Source organism: Scatophagus argus, chromosome 8 (assembly GCF_020382885.2).
Source record: "Scatophagus argus isolate fScaArg1 chromosome 8, fScaArg1.pri, whole genome shotgun sequence".
Taxonomy (NCBI): Eukaryota; Metazoa; Chordata; class Actinopteri; family Scatophagidae; genus Scatophagus; species Scatophagus argus.
In genome coordinates, this window is record NC_058500.1 from 15,180,290 (window position 1) to 15,202,693 (window position 22,404).

The following is a 22,404-nucleotide window of genomic DNA, read 5'->3' on the forward strand; positions in this document are numbered from 1 at the left end:
TTAAGAACCTTAAACTTTTTGCAGCAATGACATCTTTTCAGTACAGTTTGTAGCAACATAGGGTGGGTAAGAAAGGGCTTAGGGCATTGTGATATAGACGATGCCGCGATCTGCAGTCTGTAAAATATATATGACTTCAGGAGGTTTGAGAGCCACACAGTTTACCTGCATAGATGAGGATTTTTATTCACATTAAAGTGTCTTTTAAGAGCAGCTTGGCAAAACGTGTCCTAAAGTAAATAAAAGAATATTGAAAAAGGGTGAATACACGTGAGGCTGCTGGTACTTTCCCCACCTCTTCGCTCTCTCGCTCCTTAATTGGCATGGATAAAATTCAGTTAGGTGTTTATATAAACTACACATTTTTCATCTTTTAGTACCAAGCAGCCAGTTGAAGATTATTCTCCCCTTCTGGATTTGTTTAATTTTTTACATCTGCTTATTTTCAAAGTGTCATTGTGCCGAGAGCTTTCTCGCCGGCAGGGCAGCAGCGCAGCGGAGGATGGCTTGAGATATATTCTTTTTTAAACCCCTCTAACGGTGTAATTGTTATTAGGACATTTCAGCCCTTGTTTTAACAGTCCCTGAGAACCTGCAGATGTTGGCATCGGCTCTCTTCATTTAGGGAGAAAAAAAACAGAGTGGCATTTTTTTCATTGTTTGACTCAATATGGAGAAGTTGCCCCGTTTGTACGGGTGAAAAGTGCCAGGGATGATATACAATTGCTGCTTTTAATTCAAACATTACCTGTTTTTTCCCCCTCTGTTGGCTCTGAGGAGTCCTGAGTAGCAGAACATTTTAAACTAAAGGCCAAGCAGTCATCTTTCTCCCGTCAGCTTTCCTCTGCCCCCTCCACCTTTGAAATTTGTTCTCAGAGTTACAGTAAGTTTGTGGTGACTGCATCGTCATCCTATAAATATGAATTTCATTTCGTAAAAAGGCAGCTTTGTCTGTGAGGTACTTAAGTTTCAGCTGTGACCACTGCCTATTTCAGTCCCTTTTTTGTTTTCTGAAATCGGCACAATGACAAGATCATTTCCAATTCACAGGTTTGAAACTTGTGCTGCTCTGGTGCACATTGGCACAAATTAAATTGTGAACGTGTGAAAACAACCTTCTTCTACCCATTTCTAGGCCACTAGCATTTTCTTAACCACACTGAGCTCCTGTCTGTGCAGCTTGTACAGTATATCACATCTCTTTAAAGCACTGCGTTTTAGAAGTTGGCTTTTTTGAAACCATTCTTGCAAACTGAAACTCTCATGTCTGCCGTAGGCCCAGATCTTGTCTTTCGATTGCCATGCTTTGTCTCTGCTTTGCAGGTGGGCTGCAGCAAGGTGTACACCAGCACCTCAGATGTCATGACTCATGAAAACTTCCACAAAAAGAACGCCCAGCTGATCAATGATGGCTTCCAGAGATTTCGTGCAACTGAGGATTGTGGCACTGTCGGGTGTCAGTTCTACGGGCAGAAGACTACACACTTCCACTGCAGGTAAACAGGCTTAATGTGCTGGAAGTTTCTCCACCAAATGTTTTACATGTAGAAAAACAAAAATAAAAACACTTACTATAGCTACAGAAGCGAACATCAGATGGATTTTTGAACGTCAGTATTTTTGAACATCAGAAAGTTACAGTTAGAAGGGAATGAGAAAAAAACAGTATGCATATAAAAGAAAAGTAAATTATTAAAAAACACTCTTATTAGCTTATTTTGAAGAGTATGCACCATGAGTGTTATCAGCAGATGTACAGAATCATTTGGTCATCCTGGTGTGTATCCCTCTGGCAAAGGCTGCATGTGGCAAAGTGTCAATGAACTGCTGTTGTGTGTGTTACTCAATCACCTCAATTATCATTCCTCCGTTGTGAAGTATTCGAATGATGTGGACCCTCTCCATGAGTCAAAATGGCACTGAGGTACTGAGTTGGCTTTGTAACCAAGTATCATAGCTGATCATGTATTTGTTTTTCAGGCGCCCGGGCTGCACATTCACCTTCAAGAACAAGTGTGACATTGAGAAGCACAAGAGCTATCACATCAAGGATGATGCCTATGCCAAAGATGGCTTCAAGAAGTTCTATAAGTATGAGGAGTGCAAGTATGAGGGCTGCGTATACAGCAAAGCTACCAACCACTTCCACTGCATCCGCTCAGGCTGCGGCTTCACCTTTACCTCCACCAGCCAGATGACCTCCCACAAGCGCAAACACGAGCGCCGGCACATCCGCTCCTCCGGTGTCATGGGCCTCTCTTCCACCTTCCTGGCACCGAAGGATGAGCCAGAGGAGTCGAGCAACGATGACCTGATGGATTTCTCAACTATGAGCAGCAAGAACTCCAGCCTGAGTGCCTCACCTACCACCCAGCAGTCCACCACTGTACCGCACCTATTGGCCACACCCACCACAGCTGTCTCCTCCTCCTCTACATCGGGCCACACCCTCAAACCTGCACCTACGCTGTCTAGCGCCAGCCAGCGTATGTCCAGCCTGCTGTCCCAGGCTCTGCCCAGCAACATGCCAGTGGCCCTGGCTCTTTCCAACAGTGCTCTTGCCGCATCCAATCCGTTCTTCCCACTCATGCCCAGGCTGCCTCTTCAGCCACCTCCACCAGCCGCGAGCCTGATATCAGCCGCATCTTCTGGGGCCCACTCCATGCCCACCGACTCACTGACCCAAGGTTGCTCCACAGCGGGGGCAGATGGAGCCATGGCATCTACACCAACCTCCTTTGCCACCTCCTCTATCATGGAGAAGATCTCAGCAAGCAAAGGTCTGATATCACCCATGATGGCCAGACTGGCAGCTGCTGCTGTGAAGCCTTCCAACAACCCAGAGATAGGTCAGTCACCAATGTACATCATTCTTTTTGATACATACACAGTGGAAACGAATCATTTGTGAATAAAAAAGTAATGTTCAAGAATTTCAATATTTCAATTTCAAAACATCAAATATGCAGATTGTCTATTTTGCTTGATATTATTGTAAATGTAATATGCTTGTGTTCTGGACTGGTGTTCAGACAAAACAAGTAAGTTGAAGACAACTATCAATCGATTCATCTAAAAATAACCGACATATTAATTTATAACACAGCCTTGCTACTAATTCGTTTTCTCTCCTGATTAATGTCGAACCAGTTTAACACACTTGCAAATTATACATGAATAAATTGGTCGTCTGTTGTAAAGGTTAGCGTTGCCTGTTAGTCTATTAAGAGACAAAAGTATTAGAATATGACAAACAATAACCTTTTGAGCTGTGTCAGAGTCCTCGGAGAATATAGTGCAGGGATACTAAAAGCCACATCCTTTTTTCTGTGTGTGGACTTCACTGCACTACAGCAAGAGAAGAGAAAGTGCACTCAAAGGTCATTTCTATGACTATCCCACGGTGAAGGGGAAAAGCAGAAAAACTAATGCTCTCGGGCTTAAAGGAACATACCGGAGGCATGGTTCTCTGCTCTGGGCTTGTTATTGTGTTGATCGTTTGCTAGATACCCACAATCCATTTGAAGATAAATGCGCTGACAGGGGAGAGTAGAGCCTGTAAAAGTCTCTTATGATGTTCAGAGTGGGGGCTCCCGGGGCCCGTGTTGAACATGTTTCCTCATCATTGGTTTCTTATCTATGTCTGTGCCCGTTCCAAGCAAATGGAGGTGGAATGAAATTAAGCTCAGAAATTGCAAGAACAAAAAATGTTGTTTTTTTTTTTTTCCTTTTTCCGTATCCTCTATGCAAACTGATAAAAAAAAAAAAAACAGAAATCGCTCAGGCAGAAATGACTCAATGCACCAGAGCTGAGAAAGAGACTTTTTTTCACTGATAGAAGAACTCAGACGCACTTGCATGCATCAACAAAGACACACTTTTTGAATTTGAAGAAACCTTCTGTTCCCACAAAAACATGTCAGTAACTATTTAGCATAAACACAATTCACATAAATTTTGAAGGTAATTGCCTTGTCTATGTTTATCATATTGCTCTAAACAAAGCTTCTGAAAATGAAAATGAAGTTAAAGCATTAAATTGATAATGTACTCCCGAGCACAGTCTTGCATTCAGTAGCAGTGGGGCCTCCTGTGCTGAGCCTGAGCAGGTGGAGTACAGATTGTAAATGGGTCTGCAAGGGGGAGCATCTCCGGATGTTGTGACTGGGAAGGATTACAATTCCTGGTGGTGTTCCCGGAGCAGGACAGGCCCTGGGAGAGAGCTGGGGCAGCTGCTCCGGGGAGTCGAGCTGAGCCCAGGCTGTCAGGCTGAGCTCCACCTCTGGGCTTCCAGCAGGTAGTCTGAGGGCCCCCACTGAGGGTGGGGCCTCCACAGATGGTGCCTTCACCACCCCTCTCGTTGTCTCACTGAGAGGCTGCATCTCGGATCTCTCTGCTGGATAACAGAGGTGGTTCGAAATAGGCTCCTCTATATCGTAGTCACACACTTGGCTGAAAAGTTCAGTGCACATACAGGATGGAGGGGCAGCTGCAGTTTTGTTTCTCATATTTGCTTCATAAAATGTGTGAACAGGACATTTGGGGCTAAAATGAGGAGGAAGTGGTTTGTGCTTCTGAGAGAAAAGTCACAGCGTTTGTGGCTATTTTTCACAGGGTTTATTTTTTCATAGGGTTGTGAAACTTCACCTCTGTTGTGGCGAATTGTACATTTTTCCTGTTTCTGCTTTCAGCATTTTCTCAGTGTTTTTTTTTTTTTTCTATTTTTATTAATGTTCCACTCTAATTTACCCCTAAGTGTTTTTCCCAGAGATTCAAGCATCTGAAGGGTTTACTAATTAGACACACAGTACAAATGATCTTTCACAAGCTCTGTATCTTATCCGGAGTAATTACATGGTGGTACATTATTCCTGGATAATTTCCAGAAAGAAGCTGCTTTGAGTCAAACTCATTTGTTCTCCTTCTTTGGGAAGTAGAAAAAAATAAATTGACGATGTGCAGCGGAATAAGAGACTTATGCATTATAATCCACCTTAAACGTTAACTTATCCTTGATATAGTGAGAGAATGCTATAATCTGCCTGACGATTATATGTAGATCATATAGTGAGTGGCTGCTCTTGATGTAATGTGCTCTCATTTGGTCAGAGTGTTGATTTAATTGTCACTGACAAGGCAGGATTTGTCTGGCTAGTTAATTTTGGGTGTACTCTTTTCAAGTTGGGGGGAGGGGAAGAGTGCTGGAAAGAGTCTTGCTTAGCGTTCAGTGACCTCGAAACAGACGCAAAATTGTTTGACTGCTGTTTTCCTGTAGCTCCACCCCAACCCCACCTACAGCCCCTCCAACCTCAGCCATTGTCAAAATGAACTGACACTGACACTTGCCCATCTCAGAGCTTTCAGCTGACAAGGCCCAAGACTGGCTTTTCCACTCTGATTCTGCCTGATATGTCTCTGGGTCATCTTCCAGCGGGGGGAACTCTGCTCGGTGTCCCCCTTACGTAGGCTGGTCTTATTTTCTCCCCAGCAAGAAAACAAGTGGGGCCTCACCAGGATGAGGGCCAAGGGCACACACTTGGTTGTCCATGACCTTGCCTGTCACTATCCCTCAGCACCAGCCCCGATTCCTAAACAACAGATTTCCTCACTAAACCAATCATGGCTGCTGGTATTCTGCAGTCTGTTGTGTTTGAGAGGCCACAACAGGGTAGCCTCCAACTCACATTTAAAAAAAAAAATAAACCACCCCTTATTGTCTACCAAAAGCCCTGCTTTCTGTGTAGCCCCAGGACAAATTAATATTTCAATCCCTTGGGGATTGTGGGGGTGGGGCAGAATTCACTTTCCTGTCAGCATTTTTACCCCACGTCATCCCCTGGTCTTTATTTATTTCAGTTCAGGGCTCCTGTCCTCACTCACAGCATGCACTGAATACCTATTTGTAGGAGAATGTGATCGAGAGGTCACGCTATTTGAACCAATCTGATTGGCTGTCAGCTCCAATCTGACCGACATAACACCCCTGTTCCTTGTGGGTACACTCAGTGGCATTGGCTGCCGTCTGTTGTCAAGCCAACAAGGAGCCTGGGAAGGTGGGAAGGGGGGGTGGCCAATCTGAGACTGCCACTTTCCCTCAGCATTAGCATCTCACTTAATGACCAGTTAAGAGGCAGCCTGGCAAATGAGTTGTGACAAGTGCTGCAGAAAAAGGAGTCTTTTTCCCTCATATCTCCCGCCTCTCAATCACCATTTAAAAGGCTTGACGGCCTGACATAATTTCGCAATGATTATCACTCGGAGTATTCTTTTCGGGCCAGGACAGAAGTCAGATTGGATCTCATCATAGGGTAATAATGCTGACCAACAATAACTTTGTTGTCTCTTCTCTGCCTCTCTTGCCTGATCCTCAGGGAATGGCCAGTTGGCTTCAGCCAGCCAGTTCAATCTGGTTCAAGTGAAGCAGGAGCCGGCGGATGCCAACTCTGGGGCCTCCCAAGACTCCACACAGGAGCACAGCCTGGACCTGAGCAAAAAAGACCACAGGTAAACACCTGCACGCTACACAGAGGGTTAATGCTAATGGAGCATGTTGATTCTTCTTCTTCTAAATTCATGTAATATATTCAAAAAATAGATCAACAAAGCAATAGTTTTCTCTGATCGATGGATGATTTCTACATTCTCGGCAGTCATGATGATATTCACAATTGCTTATCAAAATTATTTTATTTATATATGTGTGTATAACAATTACAAAATCCACAACATTTTCCCTCCAACTCACAGCAGATCTTATTTCTTAAGACAGCATTTTTCTTCTTCATTATACAGGCACACCTTGTGTGATAAATAGTAATATTTACTGTTCTCATGCAAATCTTGACTAAACATTGTTCATTTTCCTTGTTTCAGTAATGAATCAAACGGACACCCTGTACCAGGGAATACATCTCTTTTATCCTCGCTTATGAATAAGGTAAGATCCATCCATCAAATGCCTTTCATCCAAAGACAAATTAGCGGGACACAGAGGGGCCTGTTTGTTTTTTAATGTTTCACCGCTAATAAGATGAGTTTGTATCATTTAAATTTTCCAGCCATTTTTCATACAGTGTAATTTTCACTGCACCTCTCACAAATTAATATAATGAAGCAGTAGCTGGGTGTCATGCCAGATATATAGAGATGTTTGTTTTTTGATGAGCTGTTTTGAACTCACCGTCCATTTTTTTCTCCTCCTTTATACTTTTTCTTCCCCCACCTCGCGCTACATTTATTTATAGAGTTTGTAAATTATTTGATTAAAAAGTCAGAGGAGAAAAAAAATAGGAAGGCGCTACTCTCATTTTTTACCACACTAAATGTTAGCGTATGGGGATTTAAATATGTGTGTGTGGGGGGGGGGGGTTGTGAAGATTAAAGTGGACATTGTCTTAATCATACATCTTATCTGACTGATACAAATGTGCTACGTGGTTTCCATTAAATTGATGGTGTAATGACAGATCAGCCGCCCCCCCCCCCCCCCCCCACACACACACACACACACACACACACAAACACACACACACACACACACACACAAACACACACACACACACACACACACACACACACATACACATGTTTTGCCTTTTTTTAACCTCTCCCCAGGAGAGTTTAACTTCAGAGTTGCTCTCCTCAAAGCAGTCATTAAACGCAGATGGTGCAGGAGCTTGAAGACCTGTTGTCCACCAGCTCCTCGTGTCATGTCAGCTTTTGGGGGTTTGATTCAAGCCACCACATCACATGAAAGGGTTAACAGTTACTCCCAGAGGACGTTTGGCAAACACGCTTGGCCTGCACTCAAGCAAAAGCCTGGATGTTTGTAAATCTGGCTGTGCTTTTTTTGCCTTGCCAAAACATTTGTGTGGTTGTATGTCTGTTTGTGTGTGTGTGTGTGTCCCACACTTTCACTGACAAATGCGAGTACCCAGTTTACGTATGCTCAGCTAACCAAGCAGCTGGTTGTTTATGTGCTGTGTGTTCTGTAGATGTCGCAGGTGAACCCTGCCCTGTTCAGCACCATGAACCTGAAGGCAGAGCTGGAGGCAGGCCAGGGCAGCAACACACCGGAGGCAGTGCAGTATCTGAACAGAGTCCTGAAGAGGCCCACGTCAGAAAAACCCACTGAGATCTGGAGGACATACCTCCGCAGGTAGAAAACACACAGGAAGTGCACTGTAGTTTGATTCACTTCACTCACTCATTTTGATAGTGAGAAAGCAGTCAGTATTTAAAAGTATTGTACATAGAGGGCTTCTTTCTGTAAATACTATTCCTCACATACTATATCAGCGGAAACCCCCCGAAACAACAAAGAATCCGGTGATGTGGGAATTTGTGATGACTTATGATGACAGTGCAAAGGACGTTTACTGTCAGACGAGTAAACTTACCAGCCTCATTATCTCTACTTGTGAAGGTTTGACACAGATGACTTCTGCGAGGCTCAGTGTGACTTCCTTCAGAAAGTGCACTTTCACTGCCTGATAGAGGACTGTGGTGCACTCTTCAGCACTGTGGATGGGGCCATAAAACATGCTAAGTGAGTGTCACTGTGGTTCATAATCAGAAAATATACCCTTTCCACATTTTCGCTTTTGGCTTTATTGATCAACATAAAAATGAACTTTCATCTTGTTTTTTTTCAGCTTTCACCTCCGAGCCACCTTGAAAGTGAAGTCAGAGCCTCAGTTCGGTGATGGCAAGGACGCCAGTGAGGTAGCCCCGCTGCAGCCCGCAGCCCCCGTCTCCATGGCCAACAATCCCGCCATGGATGTGGCACACCTCACTTCCTCTGGTGGCTACAGCTCCCCTCCTCCCTCCCTGCTGGCCTGGAAGCAGCTGGCCGGCAGCATCCCTCAGATGCCGGCCTCAATGCCCAACCTGCCGGCAAACTCCCCTCTGGCCACCACATCTCTGGAGAATGCTAAGCCACAAGTCAAACCTGGTTTCCTGCAGTTCCAGGAAAAGTAGGAGAAACATTTACTTGTGTCTTACTTTTTTACTTTAATGGGTTGCTTTTCCCCTTTGGGACAAGTGTTGATTAAACTGTATTTCCCATTTGTATTTGTACAGCGATCCCTGTTTGGCTACTGACTGTAAGTACTCGAACAAGTTCCACTTCCACTGCTTGTTTGGGAATTGCAAGTATGTGTGCAAGACGTCTGGCAAGGCCGAGTCCCATTGTTTGGACCACATCAACCCCAACAACAACCTGGTCAACATCCGTGACCAGTTTTCCTACTACTCTCTCCAGTGTCTTTGTCCCAACCAGGTGAGTGTGCAGCTTGATAACCCAGCCAGGAGCTGAATCACCTACTGTCATCCCCCAGAGTTTTCTAAGCATGAAGTATGCTATCTATTAGACCAGTGTTTGAGGTTATTTGACTCAAGGCTTTCACAACTGCTGCTCCCCGTCTTCCATCTCTGCTGAAAAAGACAGTCGACTCACCCCAGTAATGCCTGTTTATATGTCAATGATGTCATTTTGACTGCCGCATTCTCCTCTCAGAAAAGGCCAATTTAGCTGATATTACCCAATAAATCATTGTCACTTGCACAGTAAACAAGGCTGTCTGGAATAGGGCAAAAATCAGGGGAATGCTTCGCAAATGAAACCTAAATGGCAGCCCCTGCCTGCTCTCATGAGCTCGTATTTGGAAAACCGTTTAAATGAATTCATTAATGTGTCGAAAATCACCCCTCTCACAAAAGCCCTCCTCTCCCTCCCTCCTCGTCCCCCCTCCTCCTCCGCCTCTTTTTCCCTTTAGTCTCCATCTCCTGAACTGAGCAGATCTTATTTGGCCCAGTCCTTTGGGATCTGAGCCTCACAAACAGATGGTGGTGTACAGACATGTTAGAGAGGAGGGGTGCTTGTGGAAAGCCTGGAAAAAAAAAAGTCACTGTACATAGAAAAGTGAGACGTTCCAAATGACCAGAAAGTAAAGGATTGTGAGGTGTTGCTTATGTTTTTGGAGAAACTGTGCTCACCTTTAACTGCACTCAAAGAAACATGAAATGATGTTGGTCAGCTGCTTGGGCTTTCAGACATTCGCCACATTTCACTCATGAAATTGGAAATGATGTGTCTTTTCTGCAGCACTGCGAGTTCAGAATGAGGGGCCACTATCACTGTCTGCGGCCCGGCTGCTACTTTGTCACTAACATCACCACCAAGCTGCCGTGGCACGTCAAGAAGCACGAGAAGGCAGAGCGCCGTGCCGCCAATGGCTTCAAATATTTCACCAAGAGGGAGGAGTGTGGGCGGCTGGGTAAGTGTTTTTTTATTTGCTTTTTTTTCCCCTTTTTTTCCCTCTACGTCGTCCCACAAGCCATCCATGTCTAAACACCTCATCTTTTGAAAATATCTTACAGGGCATGTGCGTGGATTAAAGGTGTTAAATTGAGAAAGATGTAGCCTGATTTCCTGTGGTTGTTGCAAGAGGATATGCTGTGTGTTTACAAAGGGAGAGAGGCCAGTGTTGGCAAACAGTGTCATGCTGTGTGAGTTGTTTAAGAGGCATGAAACAAGTCTGCCTTGTAGGTTTTGTTGCTGTATTTTGCATATTCACAATGGCACGTCAAGTCCCAAAGGTAGTCTTGCCTGTACTATATGAGCAATAACGTCAAAGGGGGCAATCACATCCAGGTTGTTTTCTTCTTCCTTTTGCCCCTGTCAGAAATGAGCAATTAGGTTTGTGTTTGTTAATTATCCGGCTTGTCTGGTTTAGCCTGTTTGTGTTCTGAAGCTGCGCCTCACAGCCACCGCTGCCATCACACAGAAATGAATTAAAAGTGATCTGTTTTTTTTTTTTCAGGTGGTTACACAAGCTTTTCAGAACACAGAAACAAAGCAAACAAAAACCAGGCCCTAAACAGCTGTTTTTTGTCCCCAGCCTGATCTGCCAACTGTATTGTTTGGGCTGGAGGGGGGTGGGGGGACAGAAAGGATTACCATCGCTCGCACTCCAGTCATAAAGAATTGATGGGTTGCCAGTATCCATGGCAGCAACATTAAACTGAACACCGCTGATGATGTTACCTGGTTTCTGTCTCACAAAAGGCCCTCCATGTCACGGGGGTTACTGTTATTTGCTCAACTTTGCGTGTTTAAAACGTTGTGTGTGCAAAAGCTATTTGATGACACAGACGTGTTGTGCTCTTAAACTGGGTGCCATGGTTACTGACATGCTAGCACCTGCCTCGCATGTTACTCTTTCAATTATTTCTGCCTGCTTTTATATAATGGTATTTGATTAACAGACACAAAACAGAACATTCATTTAATTTGAAATCATAAAGCAATTAGAGCTAGAGCGGTTAAAACACGAGAAAAAGAGCAGAAGAATATGAAGCAGACAGCAGTACAGTGGAGAACAAAAGGGAAAATGACAATGGAGATACTTTGAAAAATGAATTTAATATGGTAATAATTGTATATTTACTTTGGTTTGCAGGGGTGTGTGCATTATTGGCCCACAGAAAATGAGAATTTATTTATGTAAATTCCTAATTGAATAAAGCATGTCAGTGTAATAAAAGAGCTCCACAGGTCTAGTGCACAGAAGCCTTGACTTGCTCAGTGTGACACTGGAGTGATCTAATATTCCTCCTACATGTACACTCTGAAACACTTTGAAACCCGATCCCTCTTTTGTCAGAGATATATCATGAGATTAGAAAAACCTAAAAATACTTAACTCTCTGTTTGATCTAATCAGAACACAGGCTCAGTGATGATATTGTGTTTAGTGCAGGAGCTGCTCTCAGACATCCTCTCATTGAGCCAAAGATGAATTAATCTGCGATTGGAGAGTCTACAACTGTTACTGGTTTCTTTTTGCAGGTTGTAAGTATAACCAAGTCAACAGCCACTTCCACTGCATCCGTGAGGGTTGCCAGTTCTCCTTCCTGCTCAAGCACCAGATGACCTCCCACGCACGTAAACACATGAGGCGGATGCTGGGGAAGAACTTTGATAGAGTCCCATCCCAGGTACAAGCACACCAACAGTGACATCTGACACATACCATTCTGAAAAGGGTAATTATCTGAAAATACGTACGCGCATAACTTAAAACAGGTGCTGAAGTTCCAGCAAAGCCAAGTACCTCACACACCCTTTTACTGACAGTTTAAATTGGGTATTTATGCAGTGTAGATGTTTAAATCTAGTTTACTACTATTAAGACTCAGTGCTTTTGTTTTGGCCAGTGTTTGCCAATAAATACTAAGATGTTTTAATGGCAAAGAAAGAAAGAAAGAAAGTGAAAAAAGAAAAAAAAAATGCAAATGAGCTAATACATTTTGTAGATTTTTACTTTTATTCAGATTTTTGTACTATTGATGTTATTAAAATCTGATTTCTACTTGTTTTAATGATTTCAGCTCAGAATTAATGAAGCCTACCCATTATTTGTTGGTATCCTACGCATACATGACTTATGGGTCTAGTTTTTTTTTTTTTTTATTTGGTTTGTATTTTTTTACAATGTGCTTCCTGCTCTGTGAGTCCGATTCAGGTGCAAGAGTTCATTAAGTGTTCTGTACAAAACAAAGCACAGAAAGGCTCATATCCTGCATACCAGTCAATGACAAATCATTCATGACATTCTTTTGATGAATTTTTCACACTAGAGTGTACTCCGTTTCCCAGCTGAACCTCTTCGGTACGACCTGTACCATACGTGAATTTAAACATGTGGATTTTCTAGTTCTGTTTGTTCTTTTGAAGTCTTCATGTAATGACAGAAGTGAAGGGTTAATTTTCTCAGAATACTTTCGATGCACAGAGAAATTGTTGGTCATATTCCAAAAGCCAACACCCGCATTAATAACACGTTATGTCCTAAGATGGTTGTGTTAAATATTAAGCAAACATTATTTTGTTTTCCAGGTAATCGGTCAGAGGGCAGATGACATGCAGCACGCATCCAGTATGATGTCTGAGACTGTGGCGAACCAGTCTGGTGTCAATTCAAGCTTCAACTCCACCATCATGGATGAGACTGATGATTACATGGACTACATGGGAGGAGGGGGCAGCCCCATGGGCCTCTCCTCCGAGTCTTCAAATCAAGACCGGAGCTGCACCAGCACACCTGTAGGCAATGATGGCTCTCCAGCAGGTGAGAATATGTAAAAAAACAAAAAACAAAAACCAAACAAACAAAACTGACAGGTGTGTCTAAGTGTCAGGTGAAATGTGAAAGTTTTCTACTCTCAGCGTCATACATCATGCGTCACTCGGTCCACACTCCCCTACCTTACCCAGAAAACCGGCAAGTGTCATTTCATGCATTCTTCAATCATGTCTTTTGTGAGTTAGTAGTTTGACTTAAAATCAATGGCATAATGACATATCAGTCATATTATATGAGCTTGATGACAATGCTGTATTCTTATGTTCTGAGATCTTTTGCAGTTTGCCTGGTCATCCTCATAAAACATCCATTTTGCACATCAGTACTTTGAATTATTGCACTGTATGTAGCTTATTACATTTTCCTTTGGCCAGAGATCATCCCTGTGGCTTTATGTCTACTTTAGCACTTTTAGTGGGGTGGATTATGGGAGAAAGGACAGAAAAGGAGAAATAGTCTTCGCTCAAACTTGCTGAGTAAATGGGTTCTCCTCTGCTTTTTTTCTAAATCTGAGCCTGCCTGTGATTTCTCCATGTGTTGCCAATATTATCCACTACTCTCATCATTGTTGTTTTGGCTGGTGTTTGGGTTACTTGTCTTGAATGGGCCTCATTTGTATCATTCTCTTATCTTTTATCTTTCCCTTTTTACCTCCCATCCCTCTGTGTGTGTGTGTGTGTGTGTGTGTGTGTGTGTGTGTGTGTGATTTGACCCTTTGTTTTTGTATGTGGGCCTGTCTGTGTGTGTTTCTTTCCCCTCTTGTCTGTCCTTCACCCTCTCTGGTCAACCTGTCTCTCCAGGACAAGGCTGCCCCGCCACCACTTCTGCTCCTACCACCCCTGCTGACACTAGCGCTACCCAAAATGCACCTTCTTCTTCCCCTCCTGCTCTTCCTCCTCCTCCACCGCCACCACCACCTCCTCCCTCTGCTCCCCAGCCTGGCCTCCAGTCCCAGGCCCCATCCCTCTCTCCTGCTCTCCTCCGACCTCCTCTCCCCTCACTCCCATACCTCCTCTCTCCATCCTGTCTGTCATACTCTCTGCTCAGCGCCTCTCTGGGAGCCACTCGGAGTGTTGTCATGCCAACCAACACACCAGCTTTCAGCCCCATCATTGCCACTCCGTCTCCGGTTAAAAATGACGTCCCTATAGTTCAGGATGCTGCAGGTACTTATCCCCAGCGCAAACCAACACTGCAGCTGTCAATTGAGTCCTGTGCAGCATTTAACTGTGTGATCCAGTCTTTATCTGCAGAGTTGTTGTGGGAAGATGAGAAAATAAAAGGGGCTTCCCCACATGCATCATTTGTGTAGGACTAGTGAAATTGCATGCTTACTGAGTGGGTACAATAACAGAACAAATGTGTGTAATTGCTCCTCTTACACCTTTCCGTGTGTTTTCATTTTTAGTATTACTTGGATTTAGAGCCAGAGCAGTAAATTTTGCACCTGTAGTATGAAACCGGGGCCTTGTTTAGCTTCCATTAACAAGGCTGCATCAGCAGCCTCTTATTTTAATCACGGCTCAAGTTTTATCGAGGCTCACCGCTTCCTGTCTTGCAGAACAGGGATCACATCATTAGCAGTGACCCCAGGGTGTTGCAAAAGGTGGGTGCCCCTCATAAAACAACATGGAGATAAGAGGGTCGGTTAAGACCCACAGCTCCGCCTCTGTTTGGAGTCTGGAGACACCCTGTAAAAGTGTCATGTTCCAAAGTCAATCTATCATTTTCCCCCTCCTTTAATCATTCTGGGAATTAGGAATAAAAAAATTTGTGGCTCTGTGCTTACTCAGCCATGAACCACTTCAGGCTGAGTAAGGTTGCACATTAGATTTTCAGCTAGGGCGGTCTCGCAGTGTAATTTGCTTGTAGTTTGTGAGTTTGAAACACAGGCTTATACTTTAATGTGCTTTCTTCCTCTCTTTCAGGCAATACCATCTCCATTCCCACGGCCACTGGGTCAAAGAAGCGCTTCTGGATCATTGAGGACATGTCACCTTTTGGCAAGCGCCGTAAGACCGCATCGTCACGTAAGATGCTGGATGAGGGGATGATGCTGGAGGGCTTCCGACGCTATGACCTGTACGAGAACTGCAAGGACTCAGGCTGCCAGTTTTCCCTGAAGGTGACCCACTACCACTGCACACGTGAGAACTGTGGCTACAAGTTCTGCGGCCGCACCCACATGTACAAGCATGCACAGCACCACGACCGCGTGGACAACCTGGTCCTGGACGACTTCAAGCGCTTCAAATCCTCACTCAGCTGCAATTTCCCTGACTGCCAGTTTTCAGGCAACAGCACCCACTTCCACTGTCTGCGCTGTGGCTTCCGCTGCACCGATAGCACCAAGGTGACGGCCCACCGCAAGCACCACGGCAAGCAAGATGTGATCAGTGCTGCTGGCTTCTGCCAGTTCAGCTCCAGTGTTGATTGTGAGGTTCTCGACTGCAAATATAAGCTCAAGTGCTCGCACTTCCACTGCACCTTCCCTGAGTGCAAGCACACAGTGGTGGGCATGTCCCAGATGGACTCCCACAAGAGAAAGCATGAGAAACAGGAGCGGGGCGAGCTACCATCTGTGTCACCCAAACAGGAAGGGGCGCACCACCTGGGAGGAAGTGTGTCGGCAGTCCCTCAAGTCTCTTTGGGTCTTTCCACTTCCTCACCTGGTGGCCTCCACGGGTTGTCCCACACCATTAACAGCAACACTCGCTCCATGCTCTACCCAACAGGTGGCATCGCTTCTGATTATAACCACCCGTACCCACCGTCCTCCCTCAGCCTGGACAGCTCCCTGAACCTGAGCACTGACACCAGCAGCTCTCTGTTCTTCCTGAAGAATGCAGCCGGTCTGGGTCTCAGTGACTCACTGGACCTCAGCAAGAAGATGCACCGCGATGCAACTCGACCTGGCCACAACCCCACACCCCCGCTGGGTCTGCCGGCAGCTCAGGACGATACCACAGGAACATCCGGAGAGGCTGAAGATGACCTGTCACCAGAGGAGGAGGCGCACGCAGAGGAGGAGGATGAAGAAGAAGAGGAGGAGGAAGAGGAGGAGGCAGAGGAGGATCTCAACACTGACTCGAATGATGATTCGATGGTGGAGCCCGATGGCGAAAAGGACAATTTGCAGAGTTTTGATGCTTCCGTTAACCACACTGACACTTCCCAACTGGAAAAGCAAGACAGTGACCCATGAAAAAAATAAAACTAGCAGTGACTGTAGGAACTGAAGAAACACCCTGTGTACTTTGAACAAACAAAAGTGGAAGTGGCCTCATTTATCATGTTTAGAGACAACAAAAAACCACAACAGCGTGGAGAAAATGACGGCCCAAAATGATTTATTATGATGTTTACAAGATGACCAACATTATTAATTCAATTATGCATTAAAAAATATGAACGGAGACATACAGAATTAGGCCCTGTTTTACACATGGGGCAGCAATGTAAAGCATTTTACTACACATCAGTCTTTTTGTGTGCGTGCATGTTTGACTTTAATTTATTTTTATTTTTTTCACTTTTTGTGTGTGGATAAAAAAAAAATTAGAAAAACAAAATCTCTCTATATAACTATATATGTAAGTGTGTGTGTGAACGATGATATACAAAAGGCAACTGCTGGCTCTGGCAACATGAACTGCAAGGCTGTGGATACCCAGAAAAAAAAGGGATGTGAATCACTAAGGGGAAACAGGATGTGTTCAAACATTTGATCTTTTTTTCTGTATTAATATTATTATTAATTATTACTAGACACTGAGAGAAAGAGGAGTTACATTTTGCTTGTTCCCACCTCTCTCAGAAGGTTTTCTTTGTTCTCAATGACATGTGGAATTGACCAGTAAATGTTCGGTCAGTCTCAGCTGCAGTCTCAACAGTTCTCTCTGACATTCTGCTAGAAATGTTCGACTAGAACCAAAACCAAGCTCAGCCGTTGTAATTTTACCCCCCTGCGGAGGAATCAAGTTTGTGTGTGGGTAGTGCACTTTTATATAGCTGACCATAATAGATAACTCATAAGCATATTTAAAAAAAAATATTTTTGTTACCATTTGCATCTTTGCATTACAATGTTGTTTTGTTGTGTTGTTAGTCAGAAAGCATATCGATCTGTTAGCAAGGCGAGGTCATGATTAATGGCCAGCCAGTCGAGTTGGGGGAGGGGGGTAGGAGGGGGTCAGACTGACCAGAGGAAATGATGAGTCACTCAGATGCAGCGACGAAGACTACAGTGGAAGCGTCAGGGAGTGTGTTTGATGTTGAAAATATACAGAGAGAAAATGTCTCAACGGCATTTTGTTTTCCATTCACTCTGGCCGTGGTTGAGCTCCAGTTGTAACGGTTTTTATTTAATATTTATGTGACCTTCCAATGAGAAATTTTTAGGGTGTTATTGCACTTTTTAGTTTCATTTTTACCGTCTGAAAAAAATATATCTTTTAACAGGGAATTTGCTTTAAAGATGTTGTTTTAGTTCACTTTTGCTTTAATGCACAAATAGATGTTAGTGTGACAAAGAACTGTCGTTCTGTGATTTATTTAAAGACTGGTTTTAATTTTGCTTCTATGATTGGATAGTTTGAAAAAAAAAAAAAAAAAGGAAACTGGTGCACCAGAAAGAAAACGGTGTCCTGATAAGAAACACTAATACGGACTGTGATTTTAAATTAATTTTTAAGAAGTTCATGGCAATGCTGATTTACTGTAGTAGTAAATTATAAATCTGTCAAAACCACCCTCTGGTTTATATTGAGCGAATATGTACAACCGAGAAGTTGACACACTGACCATGAGTTATCTCCTGAGCTTGGCATTGGAATTAAATGATCATAATATAGGGAATAATAATGTCTGTAGAATGATATTCCTCCAGATACTGTTTTGAGAAGGAAAAAAAAGGTTGTACAGTATTTTCCTCTGTAAAAAAATAACTATATATGAACAAAATGCTCTTTGATGAACAGCTTCCTTTAAAAAGAAAACCGTTAAAAGGAGAAATGAATAATAAAAAGTTAAAAATTCAAATAGCCTCATCATAGTTTGCTTGTGTGCGTGACCTTTTTTAATTACCCCAATTTTTGGAAAAGTTACTCATACTGTAGCATTGGCAGATTCTGTTGATATTTGCAGAATACATTTTTCTTTCTCCAACTATTTCAGAAGCTCAAACTAAAATACACAAATCTGAAGTCATGCATTGATGTTTCTGATTATTTAACGACTCATTTTATTCTTCGTCGTTGTTCTATGTGTGTGCTCTTTTTTTTTTCTTTTTCTTTTTTTTTTGCTCATTAATTGAAATTCTTGGTTTATATTTACTGTGCTGTGGGCATGCCTCATTCTCAGACTGAACTGTCTCCCGGGACTCTGCTGAATGCAGAGGCAACATTTGTCTTGTTTTCTCATCATTTGCTGAGATAACTCTAGGGGCTGGGAAACAATGTGCACTTGAATTAAGTTAATGTGTGTGTATAGGTCTGTGTGTGTGTGTGTGTGTGTGTGAGCGGGTGTGTGTGTTAGGGTGTAAAATAGCAGGATTTGTAAAAAGTTGAAAATAAAGAAACTATAATTAATATAACAATACATATGCTTGATAGTGCTTCAGCCTTGGGCCACGTGTAGGGGAAAGGTGCTGCTGGACGACAGCAGGGCAAAAGGTCACAGCAGTGACCTCTCTGTCTCTTTTTATGTCTGTCAGTGACACTACTGAAGTGTGTGTGTGTGTGTGCGTGTGTGTGTGTCCCTGAGAGACAGATAGGCCACGGCTGTTAAAAGCAAAAGAAAAAAAAATAAAACAGACCTGTGCCTCCGTCCCAGCTGCTCAGAGCTTCGATTCATATTTCACGACCTTGTGCGTCTTTTCCCTGCTTTGTTCTGCTGTAAATCCAACTGGGACACTTTTTTTGTCACAAAATTTGAACAAAACAAATAATAATAAAAAAAACAACAACAACAACAAAAAACAAAAAAAAAACATCTGCATTCATGCAGGTCGAGGAATCAACAATATTTGTTGCTGGGGTCGCTCACACATGACATTGTGCTGCGAGAACAAGAACAGAGCTGAGGACCATTAGGAAGATTTAGCGGCTTGCTACTGCTAACAAGATGGCTTGTGTCTTGTTCAGTGTTAAAAGGGCACATTTATTTTTTGTTAGTTCATTTGGGGGTTTTTTTCTTTTTTCTTTTTGCCTTGAGCAATGAGCTGGGTTCTCGTCCCACTCCCTCGTGTCACCCAGTAGCCAGTGTGCTGGTTCTGTCTGTCCCTTCGTCTACAGCTGTTCCTGTCCTTCCTCCCTCTCTCTTCCTTGTGATGTTTTTTTTTTAATAAAAAAAAAGAAAAAAAAAACACGGGTAAAGGCATCACCATCTGTCAGCCAGCTGGCATCCTGTATATAATCTACCAGAAAAAAAAAGAATAAACATGAAAATTATATTACACAAAAACCAGACGGAAACGACCTCCAAATCCTGCATAGGCTGCTGCCGAAACGACAGATCATTTTACTGTTTTAATTAACAGAGTGAAAAGGATGGTATAAAAAAGTGGTGGGGAAATAAACTGAGATGTATTTCCACTGCAGGAAAAATGTAATATGAAAGCCTCCAGCTTACTGCAGCATAGTGGATACACAGAGCAACATTTTAGACTTTGTTAAATATATTGCACTTTTGGACTAAAAGCCATCTCCCGTTAGTGTTCAATTTGGCTAAGATTCATGAAACATTTTATATGAAACATAGACAATGAAGCAATTTTTTAAAAAAGTCTCTACTTGAATTTGTTGCCCTCAGCACTAATATTCATTCTTGTCCTATTGCTTGTTTCCACTTGGATACAGTGCTGTTCATCTTCATTGTGCTATATTTATGTTTTTTTTTCTTCTGTTTCTGCATGTCTTATGCAAAGATTGAGCTTTTCACTCGGTGAAATAAAAACATACTGAACGACTTTAGGAATGTTTTCAGTGTTGATGTCTTTTTGAATGTCAAAGAACAAATCTTTAAAAAGATACTCTCTCCCTTTTCACAAAACACATCCAAGTCACACATGTATATATATATAATGAGTGTGGTGTGTATGCACGCACCACTGACATCCTGTCTGTTGATGTGCCAAGAACAGGTTGAGTGAGAATGTGAGCAGTGTGGAGGGGCAACAGTCGGGGCTGAGAACACACACGACAGGTGTGCACTACATATGTGGTCACATGATGCCTATAAGGCAGATTAGGGCCCAAACAGATGAAGCGCTGCTTAATGGCAGCTTTTATTAAGTTCACAAAGCGTGGAGGGAGGGGATGAACAGAGGAAAAGCAGGTGGCTGTGCCTGTGTACTCTTAGATGAAGACAGATATTGTACAGTGGAGTCTGAAGAGGGTAGCCACTGTGGAAGGATTTATGAAGATTTGCCCACCGTGGACTCACCGCCTGCCTGTTCCCGAATCCCACACTAATAGCCAGAGAGGGAGAGCTGGAAAAGCTCAGAGAGAAAAATGTGCCAGAGAGTGTGATCATCATATAAGACAAGATGAAACCATATTAATACCTGTGTGCGCTGTCTGCCACTGCTACAGCAAAGAGCAAAAAGGGTCCACAAAAATAAAGATGAGTTACACAGCCAATAATGAAATGCTGCAATCTTCTAAGTAAAGATGTAAGTAAAAAAGGACGGATTACATTTTAAGACAATGAGCGATACTGTATGTCAGTAAGAGAACAGAGCGTGATAAACAAGTTTAATATGTGTTATAAAGAAACATTTTAAAATATCTGTACACTTGTAACATACGACAAGTGAGATAAATATCAGATGTATGAAGAAAAGCACAAAATAACTATAATGTGCAAAATACACACAATACAGGGGTTTAAAGGAAGTGTTGAAACATGAATATGCACACTGTGATAAAAATGTATGAAGATAACTAACAATGTGTAGGTCTGGTATACAGAATATTCATTTCTTATCATTTTGCAGGAGCTACAGGCACTACATGAAGCCAACAGAAAAAGGTGATAATGTGTGTAATTATGCCGGTTGTCATTATCACTATATTGTGAACAGGGCACAAGTGATATCTGCAGAAAAATTAACAAAGCTGCTCACATCAGTAAATTCAGTCAGGGCACACAGGCTGTGATTGCTGAGTCTGTGTGGACTGCATGTAATTCACAGTGTGATGGCTGCCAATGTGACAGAGCACCTAATGGGGAAGAGATGTGACATCAACAATGCAGTTCAGTTTGTACACTTCTCTCTAAAAAAAAAAAGGAAAAAATAAATAAATAATAAAACTGTGTCCAGCACACTCATCTCAAATGTAATCTGTCCATCTCCCCCTTCAGATCCTTTGGCTGATAGGCTGTTCCTGAGGCAGCAAATATTTCATTAATAACTTGTTGGAGCCACAGGTTTTGGACCTGAGTCACGAATGTGAATTTAATAATAATAACAATAATAATAAAACACGTGTAACTTAAAATACAGATCCAGTGTGGATGATTTAGTGGCATCTAGTGGCTGAGGTAGCAGATTGCAACCAACTAAACAGCCCTCGTAGCAACCTCATCATTTCCAAGCATGTAAGAGAACATACTTTCAACTCGAAAAAGGGGGGGGGGGGCAAGAAACAAACAAACAACACAATCAAACAAACAAAACAAAACAAAACCAAACCCTCAGTGGAAGAGGACTCGTTACCTCTGTACACATTAATGTCTCATTATAATGCGACAAAAACACAACAACTCTTATTTTGATTATACACTAATGAAATACAATCATTTCTGCCTATAGATCCCCCTACACACTTACACACTGAACCTTTGAAGTGACTATAACAGATATATTTTACTTTAACAATCGATCACATGACTACTCCATTTTATTGCCTTTCAACTCACTGCTTTGGATTTTCACCAGAATTTTACCATTTTGGTTCATTCCATGAATATATTATTTAGAACAGAATATGACCTCAGCTATGGTTCCAATTTGCTCACTGGCCATTTGCAGTATTGCAGTGAAAAATTCCACTGTAGCCCAACTATTTACTGTGAAGTCAATGGAAAGACAGACTTGTTTGGCAGATGCAGATTCCACTAGTGAAAATAGTGCAGCTAAAAACAGATACTTCAAGCAGAAATTGCTCTATCTCCTGTGTAAACAGACAACTGATTGCTGACAAGTCCGCTTGTTTCTGCCAAATAATAAAAAAAAATAATAAAAAAGACAAAA

At 42.8% G+C, this 22,404-nt stretch overlaps 1 protein-coding gene across 8 annotated transcripts in view; it reads left to right on the forward strand.

Annotated features, from left to right (window-relative positions):
• casz1 (castor zinc finger 1) overlaps nucleotides 1–20,119 on the forward strand; it is a 169,757-nt gene extending 149,638 nt beyond the window's left edge. For 6 of the 8 annotated variants that reach the window (XM_046397585.1, XM_046397588.1, XM_046397587.1 and 3 more), the window contains 13 exons: nucleotides 1,324–1,496; nucleotides 1,981–2,849; nucleotides 6,372–6,504; nucleotides 6,874–6,937; nucleotides 7,995–8,158; nucleotides 8,426–8,548; nucleotides 8,655–8,975; nucleotides 9,082–9,280; nucleotides 10,106–10,277; nucleotides 11,852–12,000; nucleotides 12,902–13,133; nucleotides 13,949–14,314; nucleotides 15,077–20,119. In XM_046397585.1, the coding sequence (XP_046253541.1) occupies nucleotides 1,324–1,496; nucleotides 1,981–2,849; nucleotides 6,372–6,504; nucleotides 6,874–6,937; nucleotides 7,995–8,158; nucleotides 8,426–8,548; nucleotides 8,655–8,975; nucleotides 9,082–9,280; nucleotides 10,106–10,277; nucleotides 11,852–12,000; nucleotides 12,902–13,133; nucleotides 13,949–14,314; nucleotides 15,077–16,353 (4,242 nt within the window). In that variant the 3' untranslated portion in view covers nucleotides 16,354–20,119. The remainder of the gene's footprint in view (nucleotides 1–1,323; nucleotides 1,497–1,980; nucleotides 2,850–6,371; nucleotides 6,505–6,873; nucleotides 6,938–7,994; nucleotides 8,159–8,425; nucleotides 8,549–8,654; nucleotides 8,976–9,081; nucleotides 9,281–10,105; nucleotides 10,278–11,851; nucleotides 12,001–12,901; nucleotides 13,134–13,948; nucleotides 14,315–15,076) is intronic. The other 2 variants (XM_046397589.1, XM_046397590.1) reach the window with 1 other exon arrangement.
• The last annotated feature ends 2,285 nt before the right edge of the window (nucleotides 20,120–22,404 follow it).